We start from the raw sequence: 27,159 nt of genomic DNA, 5'->3' as shown, positions 1-27,159 counted from the left end.
GCTACCACTACCGCTAGTTATCGATAAATTATCGTTAGGCCCACAGAGGGCGCTGTAGTATCAGTGGATCTCCCATTACAGCTGACCGGAGCCATACCGGATTCGCGCGTGAATTGTTTGTAAAAACAATCTTAAATTTTTGTATTATAGCTGTTAAGAAAACCAGGACCATGCCTGCGGTGGAAAAATGTGTGATGTAAGTTTCAGGAACCACATTCAAAGTATAGTTTAATTTACAACTCTCTCCTCAGCACCGACTGGAAGCGCATGTGGCAAATTGTATCCGGCATCCACTATGAGACTCCCCAAGAAACTGTTCTGGAGCAGCTAATGGACGTGGTCTCCGAACTCCAGGCTGGGGTGCTCCAGTTCAAGCCGAAGAGCGCCTCAAACGTCCAGTTGAGTGCTCTACTCAAGGAGAAGAAGCAGGAGAAGCTGCTGCCCTTCACCGAGGGACTCCAGGAGTTGCTGGATCTGGAGTCGGCCCAATGCTGGGAAATTCTGTGCTACTACCTGACACAGGAGTACCGGGGATCGGCCAGCCTGCTGACCCAGTTGATCTCCACGGAAACTAACATGGCCAAGCTGCACGAGGACATTCGACACTATTACTCCCTGGAGCGGATGATAGTTCTAAAGATCGTAAAGAACATAATCGTGTTCCATCGTGTTCCCAACCACCCATACCACCAGGAGTACCGAAAGGTGGTGGAGAAGATAACACTGACGCGTCTGCGGGATTCCTACCTCGAGCAGCTTGAGAGCCTCATTGGCGAAACGCCGCCTCGGAAACTCATGGTGGGCGAGTGCTTCCACTCGACGGAACGCCTCGTTTCTTGGTCAGAGAGAAACGCCCGCGAGATCAACGAAGTTCTCCAAATACTGCTTCTGCTGGCAGAGCATCTGCCCATGGGCTTGGCCCAAATCAAGAGGATATTTTCCGCCTGCAAGCAGCACTCTTTCGGCCGGATGCAGAGCTACTTAGACGAAAGCCAGTCCTACCACTCTGAGCTGATCCGTGGTCTGGCCTATTCCGAACTCGTGCTTCTTATGAAGTGCTTTGACTTTGAAAACCCCCAGGAACACACCGATCTCATTGAAAAGTTGGTCGAAGACCTTAACGGAGAGATCTCTAGCATGTACCATCGCCCGGAACATGGACCACTGCTGTTGGTTTGGATGCTGCTCCGCCTGCGAGGCACCAACGATGCAGATGATGCCTCCAGTCTGCTTCGGTGCCGTCAGCTGGGAAAGAAAGCTGCAGATCTTAAGTGCTTCGCTCAACTTCACCAGATTGCCTCCCACTCCATTTACGCGGATGATTCAATAATTTCACGGATCGCACGCAAGACCATATACAACCACTTAGGATACATGTGCGACTTGTTCGATGGCGACGGTAGCTGTGGACGCTACGAGGGAATTTACGAACTTCTCTGTGAGCTTGTGGCCTGGCCACAGCTGGCCAAAGAGTTCTGTAGTAACGAAGGTTTGTTTTGTTTAATTATACAAATGAAAGATTAAGGTAATATGGAAACTACTCTTTGATAGATTATGGACCTAGATCCCTTTACAAAACACTATTGGAACAGTTCCCGCTTGAGTTCACCAATCTGGCAAAACTGGCCAACTCTCTGACCAAAGCTGGTCAGGGAAATTATGTAAGTTTCAAGAATAATACACTTTATTTATGGTCTTTTTAATGAACTATCTTCACAGATAAAAAAACAGCTAGAATCCCTGCCTATTTTGGCGATTCTATACGATGAGAATGTTCACAAGCTCAAAGAAATAGACACGGATGAATTTGAGCTTACGGCCAGTGTTTCTCCCTTCCCTCGAATCGAATTTACTATCCCCGCGGGCACCAGTTGCACAGCTATTCAGAACCCGAATGGTTGCTTCATGCACTTCCGCACTGAGGTGAACTTCTTTGATGCTCTGCATCATGAAATAAACTGCCTGCTGAGGGAGACTGGCCATCTGCATGGGGACTTTGAGTCCTCCGAACGTATTCGCCGCGTGGAGTCGGGACTTAATTTTCTGGAGGGGGTCGTGAAGCGCAGTCAAGCCGTATCAGAAATCAGTGTTGAGATGGTGCATCCTACGGAAATGTGTGTCGATCTGTTGCACAAGTTCAAGTGCGTTCCGTTGCCACCAGTTGGTCTGCTTTCGACCTGCCTGAATGTCTGCACAGCATTGCTGCCGTTAGTGGACCAGGAGATCTTTACTCGGGTCAGCAACCTGGACATCCTGCCGACTGTCACCTTTAGAAACGATTATGACTTTAAGCGTTTCGCCACCGCAAGTGGCGTGGGCTTTGAGTCTCGCTTCCTAGGCTCTGTCATCGATAATGTAGAGAAAAAGAACGAGCGATATGATTTCCTAATCGCGTACCTAGGATTTCTGAGGACCTATACGAAGCTGAAAAGAAATCAGTTATCTCAGGTGGAGATACCCGGATTGTTGTTCCTTTTGAGGGACGTATTTCCGCATCTGCACTCCTGGCACTTCAGGTCGCAGGTGAAGAGAAACAAGATCTTCTTTGAAGTGCTGAGCTTCATCTGCGATGTCCTCGATTTGGTGGGAAATGGCGAAGAATCGAAGAGCGAACAGCATGAGCTGTTGCTCAAGATGTGTGTTTATTCGTTGCTGAATCTAGAGAATGGTCTGATTCTCTTAAAGTAGGAACTTATCCACTCATTATCCTGTCCAAATACTAATTTATGTACTTTCATTCAGATTCGTTGGCGTGGGCAATGCCTACGTGCAGTATTCCATGGAACTGGAAAGCAATTGGATGCAGCAGCAGCCCCATGGTCTGACGATGCTGGTGCGACTATCGATGCGCATTCTGATGCAATTGCTTCGTCTTAAAGACAAGGTTTATGGACACTCAGACGCGCTCTCTCCCTTGGAGGCGTTGATATACACCCAGCCTAAGCAGAGAGATACCCTACGGATAATTCCCACAGTTTGCAGCTACATGAACAACATTTTCGACAGATGGCTTCCAATATTGTCCTGCCGCCTGCTGAAGCGTATCGCCCTGGAGTTTAACATGTCCCTGCTGGCCTGCTTGGACATGGAGGCGGACCAGATTCGATTGACTTTCATGCAAAAGCTCCCCGACGAGCTGGAGAGTGATTCCATCAAGCTAGCCATCCTGGAGTTGGTAGATGCTTGTATTGCCAAACAGCCAGGTGTAACCGAGGCCTTCTTCAAGGTCAACTACGCCCAGAACAACCGCTCCCGATCGTTTTTCGGCAAGGACTACGCCCCCAACATCGGAGAGAGCATCGTTACCTACATGCAGGAGTTCCTCGACGCGCTCGAAGTGGAGCCGCGTACCATTCAACAAGCTCTGCCCGGGAAAATTATGAACATCTTTCACTCGTTGTGGAAGCATAACCTGCAGATGCTGGTGGAGGACCTGCAGAAGGACAAGCAGTTCTGGCAGAAACTGTGCGCTCCGCTCTTCAGCGAGCTGCAGCCAAATGTGAGGATCTACACACAGCTCATTAACATCATATCCATTGAAGTGTATACGGGAAATGGCAAAAATGCTCCCTTGCTGGAAGTTATGACCAAGTTGTTCCAACCCAAGCACTTTGAACCTTGGCTAAACTACGTGTTCGATATGCCGAAGGTACCTGCAGGCCCCAATCCCACTTCCTCCGATGAACTCCCCGATTGGATCTGTTGCTTGCAAGCGTTCAAAGACCTCATTGTGATCATGCTGAAGAAACAGCCCAAGTTTATGACCATTCCCGAGTCGCAGTTCAAGTTAATGGCTCAAAAATGTCTCAAGGTGTTGGTGGATCGCTCCTTCTATTTGGAGGACATGCGTCCCTTTATCATGCTGGCAGAGCTGTATGTTTTCCTACTGCTCCAGTTCAAGCACTCGTATACCAACAGCACCGACGAGGAGCAAGAACTGATGGAGCTGCTGCTGCAGCTTATGAGCCGTATCTGCTCCTGCTACGAGGACCTGCATGTCAGGGCCAAGGAGGCCTGCCTCGCCATAGTCACGAAGTGTGCGCATCTCTATACGAGCCTACTCATTAAGGACACTTCCATCGCCATGCGCTTCCTGAACTCGGTGCTGAGTATCATTTGCAGCGAACTGCAGCACATGGAGAACTCCGTCGCACTGGACCAGCCCATTTGCCTCAACAACTCCCAGGATTCGGACAACAAAAATTCTACAAATTCATTGCTATTGTGTCTGAACCTCCTGAAGGCGGTGGCCACAATATTCCACAATGATGGTCCCGGAAACTGGGATCTGCCATTTGTGTCCGTTCGCCTGTTTCCACGAATTCTTCGCTGCATCTCTTATACCTTGCCGCTGGCCAGCAAGCAGCTCCTCAGTGTCCAGCTGTTGGATGTTCTCATAGTTTTCGCCAAAAGCCACTGCTCTGTGGAGTTCCTGCACTGCGATATCGGCGAGTACCTGTGGCTGCAACTGAAACCTCCCAGGGAACTCCTGAATTGCCCGCTGGAGTTTAGCAAGCCAGCCGCATCGGAAGCCCAGCACTGGACCGCGGAGATGTGGTGGCCCATTTACGCCCGAGGCATTGAGTTCATCACCATCATCTACGAGAAGCACAGGAAGTGTTTCCTGAACCAAACTCTTCAATTTGTGGGTATACATGAGGAGTACTTGGTGGATGCCCTGCAACTGAGCAAGAAGACCCTTGAACCAGCTGCCATGCAGTTAATCAAGGCAACTGTTACCTTTGCGTCCTGCCTCTCCGAGGATCAAAAGGACTGGCAGCAATATGATGAGAAATCTTTGCACAATATAATGGTATGCTTTTTTTGGGATTTCTTTATTTCATGATTCAAACTTTCTGTGTTTTCAGCGATCGCTTCAAAGTTTACTCTGCCATATATCTTCATTGTTCCATCAGAAGAGGAATCTTAAATGCCTCCTGGTAGGTAGGCGATCTCAACTGGAGATCCTGCGCAGAACCGAGGACATTTCCATTGACGATGAACTAATCTCTGCTTGCAACGAGTGAGTTCTGGATGATACTTTTTTGTTTCTTTCGTTTCTAAGCCTTTGTCTTCCTATTCCATTAGCATTACGGAAATTATAATCTATTGCACGAAAACATTTTTGAGATTCAGTCCGGATCTGATGGACTTGCTGTGCAACAATGTCTACCAACCTCACAAGTGGAGCCCCATTCTGGACGTCAAGTTTGGAGCTCCGAAAATGAGTGAAGAAAATGTGTGTCTTACATTCGGAATGGTCCTGAACATGATCAACATTTACGTTAAGTCGCTGAACATGGTAAGGAGTAGCCTTATATAAGTAGTAGTCCTAAACTAACGCTTAAATAATCCTAGCAAAACCATGGCTTTAGTGAGGTGCCTATAAACACAATTCCCTCAGTAGAGCAAGGTGCTGACACCACCGGAAACGATGAAGCGGATGTCACCTTAGGAAATAAGACGGAACGCACGTTTTCCAAGTCTCTGTCGACCAGTTCGATTTCCTCGGTCTCTTGCCCCGCCAGTGAACTGCTGTCCAACATGGACGGCCAACTGTGTCAGCTAGCGCTGGAGCACTTGCTCATGCTAGTGGCCTCGCAGGGCATCTGCGTGATTAGGTCGACGGTGTTGGAGCCACGCTGGAAGCAAATCGTACGCCGGGAGATAAGCAACGAACTGATGATCTACCACGAGTTTGTGCGTCGCAAGGTAGTTGTCGACTACCGGGACCAGAAAAACCCTTGCCAGCGACGTAAACAAGGCATTTATAAGCTCAAGTTTTCGGATCCGGCAAGAGGTTATGCGATGCCAAGTTCTTCCCGCAGCACGGACGTTGTGCGTCGATCCAGCAGTACTTCCAATGAGCTGCGAGTCAATGTGGTTCGACGACAGCATCTCCAACAGCAGTTGCGTACTCCGCCGCCCAACAGATTCGACATGAGCCATGATCTGAGTCCGATATCGACGGGATCACAAAATGCGGCCAGAGGCAGTCCCGAGAGCCGAAAACGTTTGTATCCTTCCACTCAGATGGGGGAGTCCTTCGTAGAAGACGAACTGGCCGCCATCGAACTTCAGTTCTTCCCTCCTCCCTCGGATCGCGGCTTCTGTGAGCAGTCGCAGGTCCAGCTGGTGGAAGAGGACTATCTGCATGTGATGTCCTGCCTCTTCAATGCGATGCCCCACTGCGACTGAGATGGATTTTCTTTCTTTTGGTTTTTTATACATTTTTTAATAAAGTTTGTAAGCTTTGGAAAAAAAAATTGTGTTTAATATTCTGTAAAGTCTCTAAACATTATTCCCAGTGTAGCCCGGGCTATTAATAGTGACGTCATAAGCACAGACGGGCCCCCAAGCAACGTCACAGTGTATGGAGAGGCGAGAGAGGCACCTGGTAGCTCTCACCCACATCTTGGAGCACTCTAGCGATTACTCAACGCGTTCCCCCTTCCCAGAAAGAGAGTGCTAACCAAGGAGCTGCCATTTATGCTTACTCACTAAACAGCACAAAAAAATTAAATAAAAAAAAACACGAAGAAGTAAGCGTCGCTGCCTCGCGCCTCTGCCGGAGTGGCGAGCTGATTATGGGGTTTCTGGCATTTCTGGCTTTTGGGCCACCATTCAACAGCGAGCGGCGAAAAAGAACGCATGTGCAGACACCAGAGCGGATACGCAACGTGAACGATAAAAAGCAGAAAACTATCAAGCAGCAAGTACGAGCACAAAGGTTTACTCCCTTATCCTGATTAGGAATCGGTGATTCAGTGAATCAGAGACATCGTCATTAGGGCAGCCAATTAGACAAATCTGTGATTGTGATAATGCTTAAAGGTGTTCCCACGCTAGCCGGTCGTAACCTGCGCTTCTTGACGGGACACGGACAGGTGTTGGCCTGTTCCCAACGCTTGAAGGCCTCCACCGCCGAGTTGGCCGAGGATCCGGCATTGGTGGATTTGGACCAGGAACCTAATCTCTTGAAGCGCGCCAAGTTCGGACACACGGGCAAACAGCTGCAGCAGAAAATTGCCAGCGAGGTGAGTTTGAGAAATTTTGAACCAGGGGGTTGGTTGTTAAACCCCCAAAAAGAACAGCTGACTAAACGAATATTTTTCGGCCACAATTCCCCTCCTGGGCTATTGATTTTTTCACGATTCATGTGATACGGAGCACATAATCCGCTCAGATGCGCAAATGCTTGCGTAAAAACAAACAATTAGCAGACGTCCGAAAATAGATATTTTCGGAAATTAAACAAGAATAAGATATGACGGTGGCGGGTCTGGCGGTTCAGGAAGCTATTTCGCGTACCTTTGAAACCAAAACGTAACCATTTCATTCAGCCTGACAATGCTAAAAATGAAATTTTTAATGAAAACGCCGGGGCGCATTAGTTTAATTAGATAATGGACAGACCCTGCGTGACTGACGCAATCTCCTGGCCTGGCCTGGCCTGGCCCATGACAGATAACACGCCCACTGTCCTGTCCCAGGGAATAGATAAAAATTATAATCGGTTATGGTTATCTTATCGGATCTGGGATTGCGGGCTTGAGACTACCGACCAAAATAATTGTGAAATTATCATGAAAATTTTTCGGTAGTTAGGTGATAATCATCAGGTGCAAATCAACCGAAAGAGTCATCTCTAATCCCCCGAAAATCTCATGTGACAAGTGTGGAACTCCCAGAATTGGGTTGTGTTGTCAACAATTTAATAAAAACGTCGGAATGCCAGACATTGGCGAGACACACGCCGGCTCATTGAGAGCTACTGATTGGGAGCACCAAAGATCAGAAGGGGCAATCAGCTTTGAATCTATCACCAGACCCAGTCGTGGGTCATAAAGCACCCATACACTCTGAAAAATCAAATATTACTTACTTCCTTATTGCTGTCCAAAATTTATGGGTCTTTCTTCTTAATCAATTTGTTGGAAATCCAAAACAAAAGTCAATAATATATAACTTTTAAAGAATCAAGATAGTTTAGTTACTTTAATCTTTGATCCCTCGAGTAAAAATATTATTCATACTCTTTGGAATTGTTGAAAAAATATAATACTGATAAGCTAAAAATAGGTCTAGAACATAAACATAAAGTACTCAAAACTTTGATTATTTAGCTACAGTTTAGGTTATATTTGCTTCCCTGATAAAATAGAGGTTTCTTTCCCATAATTTCTTCGTGTGTATGTGATTCATAAGTGCCAACTCTCAAAGTGTCAAAGTCACGGGAAAGTGTCAACCGAAAATAAATTATGAAAACGTGAACCTGGCAACAAATCGGAACCAAAGATGGAACACCTCGTGTACAGAGATATGGAAAACCTAGGGGCTATAGAAAAAATTAAATAAAAATCCATCGCTAAACGAATATGTTTAGCAATTCTTGCGTTGCCATGGAAGAAATGTGTAGAGTCCAAGCTGTAGACACACATTCATAAATATTTAGCATACCCGAATATGTATTAATAATTTAGCTGCCATAACAACAGAAACCAAATCAAGCCCCTCCACTCGCATGGGTTACCAAGTGAGATTGGGCATGGAAGCAAATAAAATAGAGAAGAGAGAGGAATAAATTTTATTATTTATCAAAATTTCTTCTTTCACCGATTGAATGTTCTAAAAGATATTGAAGCCAATTTGCAAATTAATTTTGCAGGGACAATCTATAAGATATAGCTTCTTTCTCCGATAACTTATCAGTTTCAACTAAGCAAAACTTAAGGCTTTAATATTATTTTCCCCCAAACCTTAAATCAGTTGCTTCCGTTTTCACTTAATTATTATGTCAAGCTAGCAATTTATTTTAAGGGTTTAAAAAAAATTTAAGAGCTTCCTATAGCTTCTATATTTTATAAAAAAAAACAAAACAATAGACAGATTTATTGTATTCCTGTCAAGTCGTCAATTAGTTAGCCTATTAAAGTCTACCTGTTTTCTAGCTCTGTTAATATTTTTTAAATAAACGTGCCTACAGTCTAGACTATTTCATAATATATTTAGTTAGATTATATCTGTGTAGTTTTCTTATTTCTCTCAGGCACCTTTCTCTTTGAGAATATCTTCACTTCCGTGCGAATTCTGCGTCAGATTTTCGTCAACTTTTCAAATTTTTATTTAAAGGTGCCAAATCCCACGCGCTAATGCTGACAGGCCCCTTGAACGTATTGAACAAAAAACTTGTTTACCAAATATTTTATTCTTTTTATTTTTATTCCCCGCACCTGACAATGCTCTCGTTGTTGTTATTCTGCGAAATACTCGCCTCACATGACTTTCTTTCGGTTTAAATACCTATATGTACTTTTATTTAATAATAATGCAAATAAGCAGTAAGTGCGAAAAGAGCTTAAGAGAGAAAACAGAGTTCGTTTTTTTTTGGGGACTGAGAAGAAGATAATAGTAATGCACGTGTAAACTTTTATTTAACTTATGTGAATCATTTAAGAGAATTTTATAAAGAATTCTATAACTAAACCTACTCTTATTTAAACAGAAATCGACGTACTTTTCCGATGATGTCATTGGAAACATGATAATAGGAACAGCCATTTTTATCCAAGGCAGGTCAGGAAGTATTAAGTTACATTATTGAATTAATCTTCCAGTTCCATTAGCAATCATTAATAAATAGTAGGCTAAGATCTTTAAATTAAATTCACTTAACTTTAAATTTTCAATGAATTCGGCGTCGAATCTGTTGAGAATTTTGGGTAGAGTCCAATTTTCGAAGAACATGCGGCACAAATCCATCCTCGTAAGCTATTCAAAAACCATTGCAGAGTTTTAGGGGCAACGTTAATGCTTCGAAAGAACCAATTAAGTCAAAACCTGGCTATAAAATGGACTCCTTAATGGGTTTGGCCTTTATTTCGATTTAGTTTCGAGTGCTGAAAACATTGACCAAAGCTTGTGAATATGCTAGTACGTGATTAAAACGAATATCAAGGAGGACGTGACTTTTAAGGGGAATTTCTGAAGCCAACGTATAGTTTTTAATTCATTGTTTGAACATTTCAGAATAAACTGCGCGCTCCCCCGCTATTGAATTTGGTATTCGCCAATCGCAAGTTATCCTTCTATGATACCAGCTCTGGACCCAAGAGCCACAATGACGAGAATGCCAAACTGTAAGTATAATCGAAGCCAACTACCACCTGCATCAGACCACCACTTAACACCAAAAAACAATCCAAATCACTTGCATCCAGACACTAACTGCCAGAATTGCAAAATATTTGCCCACTTATTTGGCACCTGCCTCGGCTGCTCTAGCTCTTCCGCCACGTGGCTCAAATCAGTTGGGTCCACTTAGAGACAACTGCAGCCCACTGCCCACTGATCCATTTTTAGATCCCGCTGCAGTTTACAGAACTATGAATAGCTAGGAAAATATTGTTTTGAAAACATCTCCCATATAGGTTGACACACACAATTAGCGACAATCTCTCGCTGTTGGTTGCAAAGTCCAAAGAAAATGTCCCCTCGATTTGCGAAAATATTTTGGTTGACACTTTTTTGGGGTAAATATTTGAGATCTCTTTGTTTCAATTATAAATCAAAGATGTAAGAGGGGTTTCGACTATGATCCATATGGGATGGCTGGTATCTCTGTCCCGAAACACGCGCTAATTGCCGGCAATAACTAGCGAATAAAAATAAATTAACATACGTTTATTAAACGAAGATAAAAATCGAATTTCGCTCAAATATACATATATAGATATTTATGAGTGTACATACGAGTGTGTCCAATATGATGTATGATTTTGGCAACTATAAAACCATTTGACGATCGCCGGTTGTGCTCATTTCGACAGCGACGGGCCGCAAGTTTGCACAGAGAGCCGGAGGATAACGAAGTAGTATATCGACTATATACAGTACCAGATATGGGAGATCGCAGCTGGAACTTGCTGCAATATGCCACCGAGAAGGCACCACTACCCCTGGATGGTTACACGGCCGAGGAGGCCGCCCAGTTCAAGGACAGCATCCGGCAGAAGATTGTGGACGACCTGAAGTCTATGACGGGCGAGGAACTAATCGAACTGGTCAAGAAAAATGCCGCCAAACTGGAGGAGGAAAAAGCCCAGGAGATCCCCATAAAAGAAACCTCCGCCAGTGAAAAAGGCCAGCAGCGAATTCAGGATGATGCGGATCTGATAGATGCCGGAATCATAGGCGAAATGGTGGCCGGACTTTGCACCAAAAGCCAGAAGGAGACGTTCGTCAAGGTGATAACGAAGTATATCAGGTAAATGTGACTCACAAGTGTCTCCTTATCTGCTGCGTGGAACCAAAAAAAGTAGGGGGTGGCACCGCGTGACGTTTTTTTTTTGGGTGGCTTATCGCGGTTTCCAAAACGGACTATCTAACTCTCGTATATCGGATCGGATCGGGGCAGACAATGTGCCATTATAATGCCATAAAGCCCACAAAGGTGGTGTATGGGTATTTTGTGTATAGAGAAAAGGAGTTAATTAATTTATTTTATTGGCAATAACATGATTTAGAAATTAGCACATCGTGTGGCTTGCTCTCAGTGGTGCCCTGCTCTCCGCCGTAACACCTCCACACGCATCCGTATCTGTATCTGCGGTATCTGTCTAAGTGCTCAGCGACAAAAAAATCACACATTCCGCCAATGTATAAAATGCCGGAGCGCTTACAGTTGTTCCCATTAAACTTGCAACAGCTCAGCGTTCAAGTCAAGGCGATAGATCTCATCCGGAATTGAACTACCACTGCTAGCCCCCACTTGTAATATCACGTATACGCCTCCGCCATGGTGCAAACAGATGAGATACTTGAGGCTCTGAAGCGCCAGAGCGAGGATCGGGATGCCAAAGAGCGGGAGGAGAACTATAGGAAGGACAAGGAGCAGGTGACCACTGAGACGGCGGCCATGATCGAGGAGATCATCGAGGGCATCTCGCTGCAAAATCGTCGCGGCACCATAGTCCGTACGATTTCCGCGATTATCAGGTAAAAATAGGCACCGGAAGAAGAGCAGTCGAGGCAGGGACATTCGTTCAGTGTAGTAGTAGTGGGTTGTAAAAATAGTTTCGTAAACACTGGCACAAAATAATCACTGCCACCCAGCCACAATCACTTAGAGACACACCTCCTTCGCTCCGAACAGACTGCGTCAATTGACGCTTATTACACACAGCCAACACAACAGCTCTTTTATGGCCAACATATGCAAATCTGAGTGACTAACGATGTGTTGTCTGATCAATCCTGTTTATTACTATTTTAGCAATCAGCGACGCCACTATTCGATGCGGCCGTGAGTAATCTAATCGAACGAATTTGAACTTCCTCCTTGTGTAGAATTGCGAGTGTATCTCTTAATCAAGTCCCGAATTCAACTTAATTGGCAATGATTGAAGTCCCCAGAACTAACAATGATTTCCCAAATTAATAGATTCTCCCGATGACCAAAAAAAACAATTATTAATTAAATCAATCAAGTCAAGCATAAACGATGGAAGACTATGTCTATATTTAGACATCCCCAACTGGATCTTTGCAGTTTTTTCAGCTGCCGAGCTGCATTAGTTGTGTCTGTGAGCCAATTAGCACTTGGAGGAGAGTTCAGCGCCAGTTGGCTAAAGACAAACCCCTTTTAAAATCCCGCCTCCTACCCCACAACTCCCACCTATCCACCTGTAGCCGTATAATTTCTGCGAATTATATTTTGCTTTTCCACACACGCATGCTAAAATTCGACGGGCGATCGCCGCTCAATTAGCAAGTGCCCTAAAACCCAATCGCTGTTATTTTCTATTATTTTTTTTTTTTTTGCTTTAAAGCTGCCCGGCTTTGCAACTATTTCGCTAATCATTGAAGACCGTGCTAGCACACAATCTGTATTGTATTTTATTTTATTTCTATTCACACAGTCATCGCGAGCAGGAGCAACGGAATGCTGAGGACGTTCTTTTCGATATGTTCGCCAGCGAGGAGACGGGCCTCATATCGATGGGAAAGTTCCTGGCCGGGCTGAAGACCACTGGCATTCGCAGGAATGATCCTCGAGTGCGCGAGTTGATGGATAATCTAAAGAAAGTTCATAAACTGAACAACTACGAGACGGGTTCCTCTGCGGAAACCCAGCATCTGAACCGGGAGACTTTCAAGGCGTAAGTATTGATCTTCTTTTAATCTTTTTCCAGTTAATTAACTTCTAATCTTTCATTCTACAGTGTGGTGGCTCCTAATATTGTCCTCATAGCCAAGGCCTTCCGGCAACAGTTTGTCATTCCCGACTTCTCGAGTTTCGTTAAGGACATCGAGGAGATCTACTGTCGCTGCAAGAGCAATACCTTGGGAAAACTGGCCGACTATATTCCTCAGTTGGCCCGATACAGTCCTGATTTCTGGGGCGTTAGCATTTGTACAGTGGATGGCCAGCGGTACTCCATCGGTGATGTGGAGGAGCCCTTCACCCTCCAGAGTTGCAGCAAACCACTGACCTATGCCATCGCTTTAGAGAAACTGGGACCCAAGGTGGTGCACTCTTACGTTGGCCAGGAGCCAAGTGGAAGGAACTTTAATGAACTGGTCCTGGATCAAAACAGTAAGTTGAAGTGTTTTCCACCTTGGCATAAATTTCTTTCATGACTTCCAAAGTCTATAAAAGATTAAGCAAATATTTTTGCATTTGAGCTCCCCTCGATCAAACATCAGACTTTGAGGCAAACATCTAATTCACATTCCTCTTTCAGAGAAACCCCACAACCCGATGATCAATGCTGGTGCCATACTTACTTGCTCTCTGATGAATGCTCTGGTCAAGCCAGACATGACCTCGGCAGAGATCTTCGACTATACCATGTCCTGGTTCAAGCGTCTCTCCGGCGGCGAGTACATTGGCTTCAATAATGCCGTATTCCTGTCGGAACGCGAGGCTGCCGATAGAAACTATGCCCTAGGCTTCTACATGCGGGAGAACAAGTGCTTCCCCAAGCGCACCAACCTAAAAGAGGTGATGGACTACTACTTCCAGTGCTGCTCCATGGAGACCAACTGCGAGGCCATGTCGGTGATTGCCGCCAGCTTGGCCAACGGTGGCATCTGCCCAACCACCGAGGAGAAGGTCTTCCGGCCGGAAGTCATACGGGATGTACTCTCCATCATGCACTCCTGCGGCACCTACGACTACTCCGGTCAGTTCGCCTTCAAGGTGGGTCTGCCGGCCAAGTCTGGTGTCAGCGGCGGCATGATGCTGGTCATTCCCAACGTTATGGGCATCTTCGCCTGGTCACCGCCCCTGGATCATCTGGGCAACACAGTGCGAGGACTGCAGTTCTGCGAGGAACTGGTCAACATGTTCAACTTCCATCGCTACGATAACCTGAAGCACCTGTCCAGCAAGAAGGATCCCCGCAAGCATCGCTACGAGACCAAAGGCCTGTCCATTGTGAACCTTCTGTTCTCGGCTGCCAGCGGAGATGTCACCGCCTTGAGGCGCCATCGCCTCTCCGGAATGGACATCACCCTGGCCGATTATGATGGCCGCACAGCCCTCCATCTGGCCGCCTCCGAGGGGCATCTGGAGTGCGTCAAGTTCCTGCTGGAGCAGTGCCATGTGCCGCACAATCCCAAGGATCGTTGGGGCAACCTGCCAGTGGACGAGGCCGAGAACTTCGGCCACCGTCACGTGGTGGAGTTCCTGTGCTCTTGGGCCGAGAAGGCGGACGTCGCCAGCGAGGAGTGCAAGCCCGAGGCGGTCACCACCAAGACGCAAGCAGATGAGGTCAGTTCAAGTATAAAATCTAGTCAAGATTCAAGACCCATTGTCAAGACGAATCCATCGAAACCCACTCCCGGTTCATCTGATGAAAAACACAAATCAAACTTTGCTTTTCAGGAAATTGTCAGCACCAGCGATCTGGAGACCAGCCCGGCCACCAGTCCCATTCCTACGCCCGCCGAACCGGGAACGCCGGCCGGATCCGGCCGCTCCAGTCCGGTGCCATCGGATGCGGGTAGTACGGCCAGCGTCGGCAGTGGAAGCAGCAGAGAGGACAAGACCAAGCCAGGACTATAAGCAGCAGCCGGAGCAGCCGTAGCCGCCCTGTAGAATCTCGCCTCCCTCTATCCTCCTAAATTATTCGCACAAAAACTTAGGAAATACGGAAATACGGTATTAGATTAAAGAATAAGATTATGCCCTATCCAAAATACCCAGTTCCTCCCACTGGTCACTTGGTCCTTCGTCCTTTGATCAGGACGTACTTGTAGTCCTTAGTTAGCCGCATCTATTCCAGGGTATACTTCGAAACAATGACAATAATCTTAACAAATATCGACTAACCCACAAGGAATGAGGGTCTGTGACCCGTCTTAACTTTATTTTGCATTCAAATTCGTCAATTGATATTTGTATGTGCTTATGTGTATATGTATGTGTGTTTGTATACATGTATTGATTATCCTGTTCCAATAAGCCAGGCCATATTAAGGCTCTGGTCATTAAATATACAACATATATGTATACATAGTTAGATGATCGAAAATAAATAGTTTTATGACACATTTGTGTCTTTACTTCAGGAAGATGGTTTTAGAAGGAAATTGTTTTCAGGATATGGCTAAATAAGGGATAAGGATAAACTATCTCAAGTATCATGTACATATTTGTACAGGTGGCTTAATATCTATATAGCTATAAAGTTTCTGGATCTTAGGATATGTACAAATCCTTACAAATATGTATGTTCCAAATATATTTACTTACGTTGCATTTCAATTATATGTAATTACCTTGACACAAATATATTTATTATTATTATTAAATAAATAGTTACTCAGTTAAATCACTGAACATAAAAGTATTGTCTTTTTATTAAATCTATCTATCTATTTTATAACTTTCGAACGAAAACTTGAAGGTATGTATTTCAAATTTCGTAAAAAGGATGTGTGTTCTATGATGTTATATAGAGATTTATATGATCATTAAATAAAGGATTTATGTTCTATAAGTATTCTAAAATCCTTCGTATTTCTTCAAAATGTATCTTTTACATTTTACTCTACATTGTAGAGTATAAAACTATCTTGTAGATACAATGTAGAAGTCGGACAGTGCTGTCAAAAATATATACTTCAAATGCAAAGGGAAACCGACTAAAATATATATAATTTTCATTGAAATAAGCAGCATCTAAGATAAAGATAAATGAATAAATAAATCTCAACTATTTTTTCCTTAAAATACCCAGTAAAAAAAAAGAGGATTTATAAATAAAAAATCAATTAAAAAACGATTGAAATGACTGAGTATTTAAACTATAAATTAGTTTAATATTTGATATATTTTTGTAAAAAAAGCCAAAAAATAGTTGAAATAGCAACACAGACCCGAGGTAATTTACATTTTGAGACAAGACACACGAAGCTCCCCAGCTTCAGTTTCCCGGCTTTTCCCCCATTCGGGTCGCTCCGATCGCCCACCCACCCATTAGCACTGTCGTGTTTCTGTGGTCGGGTGTGCTGCGGTCCGTCGCCGGCAGAGTTTTCCCAGCGACAGGCGGCCAGGCAGTTCGTTTGGAGCTATCGTGGAGTTCGGACGTGGTCGAGCGGAGCGCGTATATCCATCCCAATCCGAGTGGCCGGTCTGCGTGTGTGTCTGCCTGTTTGTTTTTCCACCGCATCCGTCAGATACACCATTCCATTACCCATCTCCGTGTGCATCTTCGCCGGAGGGATGCATAATTCGCTGCTCGTTTTCGGATTCGGGCAAATGAATTAATTGTGGAAAATACATAGTTAAATTCCAGCTCGTTGAAGCGGCAACCAATCTAATTAGGCATACCATATATAAACCCGACTTTGGCCGAGAGTGGCTGCATAATTGAGTAATTAAGTTTTGCAGTGAACAAGGGCTTTTGGCACTGCACACAATCGAAAGTATCTTGGGGTAGGTCTGAACCAAAAACCACCAAAAACAAAAACCCACAGCATCAGCCATATCCCCATTTCCGTTTCCGCTTTATCCCTGTATATATGAGTGTCCCTTTTGAGCTGAGACATGATGGTTTCTCAAAAGAGTCCATAAAATCGGATTATTGAGTCTCTGTTTGTTGTCTCCACACAAAAAGGATGTCTATTGTGGGAAGAATCCCTCCCCTTTCCTGTTTTTTTTTTCCACTGACAATCTCACTGCACAAGTTACTGCATTTCCGGGCCCTCGAAATTTATTTGGAAGACCTTCTTTTGTGAGGGGATTTTTGGCCGTTCACTTTGTTTTGGGTCGTTTCACATACATAGGGGCTGTGTCAGCAGCTGTGGGATTGCATAATGTCCAGTTTCCTCTCCAGAAAGCTGCTATCAGCTTAGAAATTGGGGGATTGGGAATTGCATATTTCATGTTTCTAGACTTTGATGTTGTGTTCCCAGCTCCAATCATATTTTGTGTACTTATCTGGGACATTTCTCTATGACCTAAAAACAAACAAGAGCACTGGAAGTAGAATTAATTCCCTGGGGAAGCCAACCAACGGAGGCAGTAACCATTAAGAAATGCTTTTAATAATATTTGCAAAAATGGACCATCAAATTCCTCACTTCAATTAATCAATTAATATTAATTCAGCATATTCTCACCCCATCCAGATTGTAGATTCTCTATTTTTCTTAAGAATTGAAGGAGCGGGTGTTGCTGTCGGTTGATGCCAATCAAAACAGAGTCCAGTCCAAAACTGTCTCCCTGCCTTTCATTTGCTAATAATACCCCGCCAGTGGTGGCCTGTGTATAATCAGCATAATCCAAGCAAATAGGAAGTCAATCCCCATGTTGTCCACTCCGTGGGAACTGGACATATGTGTGTCCAAAAGGGGGCTGGCCAAACAATTTCGCCGGAATTCCACTGGCGGTGGGGGTGGAGCCCGAGCCCGAGCCCGAGCCCGGAGTTGCAAGTAGAACTCCCCATGGTTGACTGAGCAAAGGAAAAGGAAGCGGACTCCGGCGTCGGTATCAGCCTTTGACAGGCGGCATTGATGTGTCCATCAAGTGTCGCCGCATCGAGTTCACTGAACTTGCTCCATCGCCACCATCGTCAAGAACTAGAACGTCCGATAATAATTGATTGGGGAACGAAACATCCCACACACAGGCACACACACGATTCCGGAATATCTGAAGTATCTGGAGTATCTTCAACTTGACAGGGACGTAAATCGGAAATTGGCGCCCTCTTCATAGTGTCCTCTGCCCTGCAGAACGCATTCGGACGTGTGATGAGCCAATTTTACACTTGGCGGCAGGAAAGGGCAAAAAAAAAAAACAGTAAAATCCAAGCCAAGTGCATTGCCCCGACTTCAGTTGACGCTGCAGTTTTGCCACCTTACGCGGCGCAACGCGGAGTCGCCAAAAATAAAAGCCAAAAGCCATTTTCCATTTCCCATTCTAGGCATGGTAAATATGTTTGGATATATATTTTTTTTTTTTTTATTCTCCACTGTTTGTTTGAAAGTGCGGGGGCTGCGGAAAAGCGGCTTCCCCGCTCATTATGTTTTCGGTTTGAAGTGTATGTGTGTGTGGGGTGGAAGCTCCCTTTCAAAATACAAAATGCACACATCCCAGACGTAATGAAAACTGGCATCTAGCGGCGCCGCCATCGCCATTCATCACCCGATGAGATTTACACCCTCTCCACTCCAAAGGGGGGATTTGCGGAAGTGGGCCTCCTTGCCGGAGGATGGAGAATGGAGTATGGAGGATGATGCTGCCGTTGTTCTCTTTATTAAAATGCCACATTTAAATGCCGAGCCTCATAAATGTTTTCCTCCCCCCATCCCATACCATCATTCTCGCAGTGAAAAGCGCAGCAGCATCACAATTGATTGCTTTCACATGGATACGAACTCGGTGAGTCCGTTGCCACCGATGGAGGCACCCATGGCCATGTTGGACAGCGAAAAGACGCCACCAGGAACCCCTAATGGCGAGATGCCACCACCACCCGATGAAAAGTGAGTATTACTCGATAATATCTTTGGGCTAAAATGAGTAAAATGTACAAAAATAATTCAATATTGAAATGACAAGATATCTTGTCGTGTTTGTCTGTTTTATCCCGCGGGCATACTTTCGAGTAATCAACACAATTTAGTCGGCAGACTCTCCGACACATTTGTTTATCAATATTTAAGTAAATTGTGTCACTTATGCATAGAAAATTTGAGTGGCGGGCAAACAAGTCGGATTGGAACTGAGTGGAGGGACTGATACCCCCGGAGACCAATTTGGAACTCTTGTCTAGCCAGCAATTGGCCTTGCCCATCTCCGCTGCTCAGCTAGCAGTCGAAAGCTCTTAAAAAGATCCACATAACAAAACGTAACCCGCATCCGTAGTTAGACTTAGACTTGTTAGAGAATAGCTTGCCTTAAATCGATTTTAATGGCACCACACGGCGTATGTGTAACATTTACTTTGAATAGGACCGGGGCACGTTAGCATTACGGTAAAGGATAATTAACTAAGAATAACAACAAGAACAACAACTGTCGACGCCTATACACACCCTTTCCGAGAATGGGATGGGGTACTGTTATTTTTACGCGCCAATTTCCTAATTCACGTATCTTTGAAAGTCGTAAATTTTATTTTAATGCGACGAGGTCGCAAATCACACAAAAAAAAGGAGGAAAAATCCTACTACTCTGTATCCTGGGTATTCCCTTTTGAGAATACAGAATACACCCGCACACACATTCAACAGTTGATCGCGTGCAGGCTTACACTTGGCTAGTCACATACTAACTTGGCCGTAAACATTCCTCCTGTAACCCGGATCCGCTTGTCCTTGTCCAATTTCTGGCACGCAGCTCACAGTTGTCCGCAGAGCTTCATGTAATTACGGGTATTTTTTTTCCGACTTTTCGCCGCCTTCTTCACGTCGTCGTTGTCGTTGTCGTTGTGGTGACCCTTTCCTTTTCATTCCATTTTCATTTCGGTTTTCATTTGATTTCAAGTAATTTTTGGGCGCGTTGCCCACACAAAACCCCCCTCGGCTTATGAGCTCCAAGGATCCTAAAAAGGAGCTGGCATAATGACCCAAGCTCCACAGCCAGGACTCTGGACAGGGTGTGTTTGTTGTCTGGGCGTGGGAGTGGATTTGGATGTGGATGTGTGTGGTTTTATCCCTTTCCCAATTGTAATTGGGAAAGACTGACTGACCCACTCAGTTTGCTGGCGAATTAGTGGAAGCCTCGCTTCCATAAATATTTGATTGATTCACAGGCTGCTGCTGGCAGGTGTTTTGATTGATACGTGTATTTACTTATTTATTTATAGTCACAAGTTGACATACACAGGTGTCCCATTAATTAGCTTTTTGTGGTTCATTCCATGCTAACTTTAGACCCTTAATGAGTCCTAAATAAGGTCATATATTCAGATTTATTATAAGAAATAATTTGTATTAAATGTGTTACTATGCAAAGAAAGCCCTCTTCTTATCAAAATGTCTGGAATATGTCGTCGAGGACAATAAGTAGTCAGTCAGCTGACGTTAATAATAATCTTTTATCTTAACCATATTTACTCTGACTATCATGGCAAATAAAGCATCTAACTTGAAACCGAATTTCACATAACTCAAGGTGCAGCTACATACAGGTTTTCTATGAAACCTTTCATAAAATTAAGCCATAATCAAACAATTATCACATTTTAAAAATTATTTAAACCCTAAAAGGTTTATTTTAAATTTTATTAGGTTTGTGTCTATGATAAATGAAAATATCCCAAGAGATTGCTCTTGTGGTTTATGGCCTTGCTGAATTTCCCGCGATCGGTAGATGTCTTAGCTAAAAAGTTACTCCTCCTATAGCTTTAGGTTTTATATCAAAAGTTTTATTTTATCAGCAGTTTCCCAGATGAAAATTTAAATACTTTTTAGTTGCTTCTTGTGGATCGTCGTGTTCGGTTCGTTGTTAGCTGTTTGAAATAATTTTGTATCTCTTCGAGCCGCTTTAAAATAGTGTGTGTTTGTGTTAAAGAAAGGAGCTGTATAAACAATAACATAAATTAGAGAAATAAAACCACTTTTATTCGGGTTTGTTTAAACCAAATTCTGTAATAATGCCTACATCAGGCATTTTTCGGTTGTTTGTACAAGAAATCGAGAGTTCTTTCGATCGGAATCAAAATTTGCATCTATACGAAACGCTCTAATTAAATGCGATGTGAACTTCTGGGGGCACATGAATAGATAACGAACCGAATCTGTCGCTCTATGGAATCGTTATTAGCTTCGAGAACCGATTTCAGTGTGATTGACAAATTAACACAATCCTGATTAGCATCTGTATCCGATCCGTTCATATATCTGTATTTGGTCGAAAAGGTTCTAGTGATTAGCGATCCCATAGATCCGACATTTAGATTCAGTTCGCCGGTTTTCAATTGTCTCTCGATTGTGTGTGGCATTTCAGAGAATTTCGAATAGAAGCCAATTCAATTACGCGGAAAACACCCAGCGCACTCTATAGATAAACGACCTTTAGTCTGATACATATAGCCTCTATATAAAACCGATCCGTGACGCATCCCCCAGTGATTCTGTGACCAAGTGGGTGGTGCGAGGTGACAAAAAATAAAAAAAAAAAAACTAAGAACCAAAAAAACCCAAACAGCAACACTTGACTAAATGCGTGATCGCCATTTGGCCAAAATGCCGCGTGGAGGAACAACAACAGCGTAAGTCAAGCCCCAGTTATTGATTCTCAATGCCAGATCGTGTCCCCAAAAACACTTTAAATAAATTTAATAGAAATTAACTATACATATTATATAGTCTCTCTCCCCCTTACTTCTCAAGTACTGTGTTTTCAGTGTAGTCTCTGGCGTACTTGCCTTAAGCATATTTATTCAATTTAAACAACTGCGGCTTAGGGCGAAAAATTCTCGTACTCGGTTCGATTTCTCGTAGAGTCTCGTGTCAGGTTGATATTGCGCGAATTCGATTGTATCTGCAAGATACAATTTCAAGCATATGCATCTGTATATGTTGGATTACATATACATATATGTATGTTGGCATGAATATGATCGAGTACCCGTACTCCCTGGGGATCGCTTCAATTGGAAACGCCGCCGCGACAACGCTGCGTCTCTAAACAATTGCCGGGCATTGTAAAGTAACACCAGTATACCACCGTTCTCGTACATAGTCATAATTAACCCGCAGGATACACGCCAGTGAGGAGGCTGGATGTAGGGGATCTGACTGGGAGGGAGAATGATTTTCAGCCATGCGTGCGACAGCAAATGTTTTAATTTGCCTCCAAGCCCAACGTCTTTTTAATTGTGCATTCCGCGCCAGCTCGTTATTTGTTACATCTGATGGTTTCTTTAATTGAATTGTGCCCTGGCTTCCTGGCTGCTTCTCAAAAGAAATGTGTATAATTTTCCATTCCCGTTTCATAGTTTCATTTCTTTCTGCCACGACTTTGACAATTCTGCCAGTTGGTAATGGTCTAGTTTCGCCGTAATTAGCCTGCTTTTATTAGGCTTTTTATAAACACTCATATTTCCCTATTGCCTCCTATTGTCTGATTTAAGTAGTTCTGCTTTTTATCAACTATTCCAAGTCAGAGACAGACATTTGATGTCCATGGTCATCTCGTCACATGACTGAGATAAGTAGTTCCCTAAATGCACCCAAAATTCGAGAGATAAGATTTGATGGATGCTGGCTTTAGATATCACACAAAGTTATTTGTTCAGATAATAAGCAGATATATTTACAAAAGATAAGATATTAAACATTATTTGCTTATATTTTTTCATGCTAAAATATGTGAATATTCATAATTTTTCTTAAGTGGATCGTTATTTTTTTTATAGATTCATCATTCTTGCTTCGTAATTCATTACATTTTATATAGAAAAACTGTATTTTTTTTTTGGAAAATAATAAAATATATGATAATTGCTAACAGTAATGACTTCAGTTTCAAAAACAGTTAATTCATGGCCATAAAACTATCATTATTTGCCAGTCATATGTTTAATAGTAATCATTTATTTTTTGAGGCTAATTATACAGAAATATTGTACTTTTTTTTAGGAACCTTTTCTCTGCTTGATTGTTTTATTTTTCCAACATAATTTCCACTGGCTGTGATATACAATTTGCATAAATTGAACGCCTGTTGGAATTTGCAGATTACGCTGCTGGTGGAGCGCTTTCTCTGTTTACTTTTTCTTGCATTTTCCGTGGGTGCAGTGTCAATAGCCTTTTCCCGCCGATGACCCATTAGCCATGAGTGGCTGCACCCAGGCCAGCTAACTCTCTGCTCTGAGCTCAGACTCTTAAACTCTGATTCAGGTTCAGGTTCATGTTCAGGTTCGAATGTATCCCGAACAGGTGGCGACCGGTAGCAACTAGTTTTCCATAATAACAAAAAGCTTTTTAGTGAAAATTTCTCAGCACAGCGTTCGGTTGGAAAGTGAAAGAGATACAAATGCAGCATAGTAGATGCAGATACTTGCCAAGCTACAGATACAGATACAGATACAGATACAGATACAGATATAGATTCGATACGCCCATTTGTGAGCCCACAAGCTACGCGCTTGTTTTCCAACAATCTGTGGCAAGTGAAATGTATGTTAAAGCAAACAGCCACTGTAGCCAATATAGTGCCTGCCCCCGTTGCCGTTGCTGCCCGCCGTCACCATGGGATGTGTTGAAAGCTAAATGCCTGCCCCAACCGCAGTCCCAGTCCCAGACAGCTGCAGCCGCCGCAGATGCTGCCACTGCAGCGGAGGAGTCTTGCTGCCACAGTCGTTCATTGACATCGCCATTGAGTGCATACACTGAAAAAACAAATCAGAGGTCTAAACCCATTTATCTCTTTAGAAAATGGTGATTTTGTCTCAGTGCTTAAGCTCTCTGGTCTTTAGCTTGTAATATTTAGAGTCTAAACTTTCTTGGCTGCACTTGTATCTGTAGCTCTGGCTCTGTATCTGTTTCTGAACACTCTCCGCAGCTCGTGTTGCATGTAAATTGGAGCATCCAATATTATTATCGCCTCAATGATGCAAGTGTCTCCCGAGGTGACGCCGCGAGAAAGCGAGAGTGGCCGATGATAACGATGTCTGGTAATTTGATTCAGTTTTGCTTTCATTATCACAGCATGGAACAGCCGGGGGCTCGCACGATTAATTTAAATAATAGTTTTGTTTACTTTCGATACGCGGCTGGACTGGTTTCCAGTCAAAGATCTGGTGGAAATGCAATTGCGGATGATTAAGCGCCTCGGTGGCTGCCAGCAATGCGCCTAATTACCCCATCCAGTACTCCAGTTGGCCAGAGAGGCTGTTTACTTTTAACAGATGGCTGCGGTTTGGCTTTTTTATCCATTGTATCTGCGTATCTGTGGGATTTCTCCCAGCACAAAACACCCAACTGTCCCACTGCACTTTACCGATGATATGTTTTGGGTTGTTTTGGATGGTGAGATCATTGTGCTCATCATCACCAGAAACATCATCAGAAGCATCCATCGAAACTGGATGTATGTCATCTGATCGCACGACAAGTGATGAAATTAATATGACAGACAGACCACAATTGCGGCGAAACAATAGACCTTTTCCCCAGATGTCAGAAATTTATTCACATATTTGGTTTTTGGGACATTCAACTTTACACTTTATAACTCAATGGATCTGCTACATGTTGACTCGACTCTAGCCGCCCAAAATACACATAGAAAAGAACCAAATTTAAAGCAAAAAGTTAAGGATAAGTTGGATGAGGTTTTGGTCCTTTTAAGAACTAAGTTAAATAGCAAGTACGAATTGTTGAACTTTACGAAACAGAGCCACTCCACTGCAGGAAATTGGAAATTTGCCTATCAAATTAGATAATTGCGTTTCTCAGAGATTTTTCCCCTTGTCCACTTGTCTGTTGTCTGTCAATTAAGTCGATTAGCAGCACATTCAACCCACAATTAGACGAGCTCAAGAGATTCCCTCGAGAATCCCCCTAGATCTCGTCTAGAATCTCCATAATTCCCGAAACAACATAAATTGTCTTTAATGAGGGCTACAGAACACAACCCACACAACCCCCAAAAAGCATTTGGATTGGCTCTGTAATCTCTCAAAGAAAACATATACTAAATTCCCTGTAAGCTTAGAAATAATATCATTTGGAATAAAAGGAGTATTGTAACTGAATGATTATGAAACCGATAGACGGAGAGTTCATCGACGAACTCAACCGCTTGATCTTTCGTCGAACCAACAGGAAAAAGTAATAGTAATTCTTTATATTAAGTACTCTCCATGGGTTTTCCTTTGCTCCTAATCCCGTCCACAGGCGCTATGAGGAGGATCCGGACAATGCCTGGAACTGCTGTTCCTGGTGCGAGTACTTGCTGATTGTTATCCTGTCCACCATCCTGCTGGTGGGTGTCCTGGTCCTGACCCTCTTCTGGGTGATGTTCTACAGGGATGGCTTCGCCTGGTCGGAGAGTCCCAAGCAGCAGTTCAACTTGCATCCCATTTTGATGATTGCAGGATTCGTGACTTTGTCAGGATTTTGTAAGTGTCTTGATTAACTAACTTTTCTTAAAGAAATTGGTTTTAATTTTATGGTTTTACTATTTCCCAGCCATTTTAATCTATCGCCTGTGTCGATGCGTGAAACACATCTATGTGAAGCTCATCCACATGTTCTTCCATGCCGTGGCTATTCCGTGCATCGCCCTCGGATTCCTCGCCGTCTTCGACTCCCATGACGCTCTGCAGAAGGTGAACTTCTACAGTCTCCACTCTTGGCTGGGTCTCGTGACAATGGGCATGTTCGTGCTCCAGTTTGTGATTGGCTTCTTCAGGTGAGTCCATAAAGTGGTGACCAGGTGGTGTCTCAATCCGCATACTAATTGTGACATTTACGTTTTCAGTTTTCTGGTGATGCTCTGCTGTGAGAACAAGACATACAGCTGCCGCTCCGCCATGGTGCCGATCCACGCCAGTCTGGGCCTGGCCAATTTCTGGCTAGCCATTGCCACATCCGTCACGGGACTGATCGAGAAGGAGCGCGAAACCGTCAAGGAAACGAGCGTGAGGTAGAAGCGTGAGACGCCCGTAACCACCTGGAAGTATTTCAAATCATTTCTTTATTTTCAGTTCCGAGAATAAGCTTGTGGAGCACTATATTACCAGTGCCATTGGTATCACCCTGATCTTCATCGGCATCATTGTCACCTTTGCCGTGCGGCGTTCCAATGCCCCCGCTTCGGCGAAGGTCTACGTGACCGAACGCATTTAGATGGGCCGTCCGGCTCGTCGGAGTCTCCGTCAGCGGCTGGGATCCACCACCACGGCCAGGACGGGAAGCGAGTCGCAGCATGTGTATCCGAGGATCGAATGGGGCTCTGGACCTCCGGATCTCGGGCCAAAAGACTACCGGGAAGAACGAAAAAGGAAACAAAAACAAACACAGAATCGGATCATCCAAGTGGCCCAATCGCCGCCGCCGGCAGGCTTAGCACAGAGAGATCACGCTTCTGCATCTCTATCCGAACCTTTTGTAACGTTTTATATGCCAAATTAAAACCTTTTAAAAATCGTAAATCAAAAGAATCACTTAGGCTACTACTATACTATCGCGCTAATCAAAAACTTGACTACTCCTTCCCTTTTCAACTTCTCAGTAGATGTGTAGGATTAGGAATCTCAGAATAAAAGAAGAGCCGCCGACCAAGCCAGCAAATCTAATCAAAATTAACGTGTTCAGTCTTAAGGACTTACTCTGATGCATTACGCACATACATACTACATAAATTATATACAGATATAAAGGATTAGCCAGTTTTTTCGGTACTATCTATAGTAGAATTTTGATATAAGCCCATGTAACTAGTGTATGTATTTCTACCACATAACGCATTAAATATACGCACTCGAACTCAAAATGTAGCATTTGATGTTTTTTTATGTAATTGTGCAAGTATTTCATAATGCGCTAAGCAATGTAAGCTGTAAACCAATTTTACAACAAATAATAAAAAATACAACTTTGCCCTACCAGTGGGTTCTCATAAAAAATAACTTTGTTTTGAATTAATTTAAAAAAACTGTCATTTTGAATAAGTGTCTCAAACGGTCT

General features: G+C 43.8%; 3 protein-coding genes across 20 annotated transcripts; all 3 read left to right on the top strand.

Moving 5' to 3' along the window:
* The first annotated feature begins 47 nt into the window (after window positions 1–47).
* On the top strand, window positions 48–6,266 carry LOC6494325 (nucleoporin Nup188). The gene is made up of 8 exons (XM_001960494.4): window positions 48–196; window positions 252–1,489; window positions 1,552–1,661; window positions 1,720–2,684; window positions 2,743–4,813; window positions 4,869–5,023; window positions 5,089–5,302; window positions 5,359–6,266. The coding sequence occupies exons 1-8, from the start codon at window positions 171–173 to the stop codon at window positions 6,196–6,198; spliced, it is 5,619 nt and encodes a 1,872-aa protein (XP_001960530.1). The 5' UTR covers window positions 48–170; the 3' UTR covers window positions 6,199–6,266.
* Window positions 6,267–6,615: 349 nt separating this feature from the next.
* LOC6494326 (glutaminase kidney isoform, mitochondrial) lies at window positions 6,616–15,575 on the top strand. 13 transcript variants are annotated; one of them, XM_001960493.4, is made up of 7 exons: window positions 6,618–7,037; window positions 10,030–10,139; window positions 12,275–12,304; window positions 12,921–13,160; window positions 13,224–13,597; window positions 13,746–14,776; window positions 14,891–15,575. In XM_001960493.4, the coding sequence occupies exons 1-7, from the start codon at window positions 6,825–6,827 to the stop codon at window positions 15,068–15,070; spliced, it is 2,178 nt and encodes a 725-aa protein (XP_001960529.1). In that variant the 5' UTR covers window positions 6,618–6,824; the 3' UTR covers window positions 15,071–15,575. The 13 variants fall into 13 exon arrangements, with proteins under 13 accessions (XP_014762744.1, XP_014762742.1, XP_001960529.1 ...); XM_014907258.3 differs by having other exon boundaries at window positions 6,616–7,037; window positions 13,746–15,575; XM_014907263.3 differs by lacking the exon at window positions 12,275–12,304.
* Window positions 15,576–16,554: 979 nt separating this feature from the next.
* On the top strand, window positions 16,555–26,969 carry LOC6494327 (plasma membrane ascorbate-dependent reductase CYBRD1). Of its 6 annotated transcripts, none has more exons than XM_001960492.4 (6): window positions 16,555–16,945; window positions 18,844–18,999; window positions 25,366–25,589; window positions 25,660–25,882; window positions 25,952–26,116; window positions 26,178–26,969. In XM_001960492.4, exons 2-6 carry the CDS (start codon window positions 18,881–18,883, stop codon window positions 26,317–26,319), a joined length of 873 nt encoding a protein of 290 aa, XP_001960528.1. In that variant the 5' UTR covers window positions 16,555–16,945; window positions 18,844–18,880; the 3' UTR covers window positions 26,320–26,969. The 6 variants fall into 6 exon arrangements, with proteins under 6 accessions (XP_001960528.1, XP_014762750.1, XP_044571834.1 ...); XM_014907264.3 differs by lacking the exons at window positions 16,555–16,945; window positions 18,844–18,999 and adding exons at window positions 20,933–21,087; window positions 21,467–21,731; XM_044715899.1 differs by lacking the exons at window positions 16,555–16,945; window positions 18,844–18,999 and adding exons at window positions 20,942–21,014; window positions 21,467–21,731.
* The last annotated feature ends 190 nt before the right edge of the window (window positions 26,970–27,159 follow it).

Source organism: Drosophila ananassae, chromosome 3L (genome assembly GCF_017639315.1).
Source record: "Drosophila ananassae strain 14024-0371.13 chromosome 3L, ASM1763931v2, whole genome shotgun sequence".
NCBI lineage: Eukaryota > Metazoa > Arthropoda > Insecta > Diptera > Drosophilidae > Drosophila > Drosophila ananassae.
This window is presented reverse-complemented; position numbering and strand designations above follow the sequence as displayed.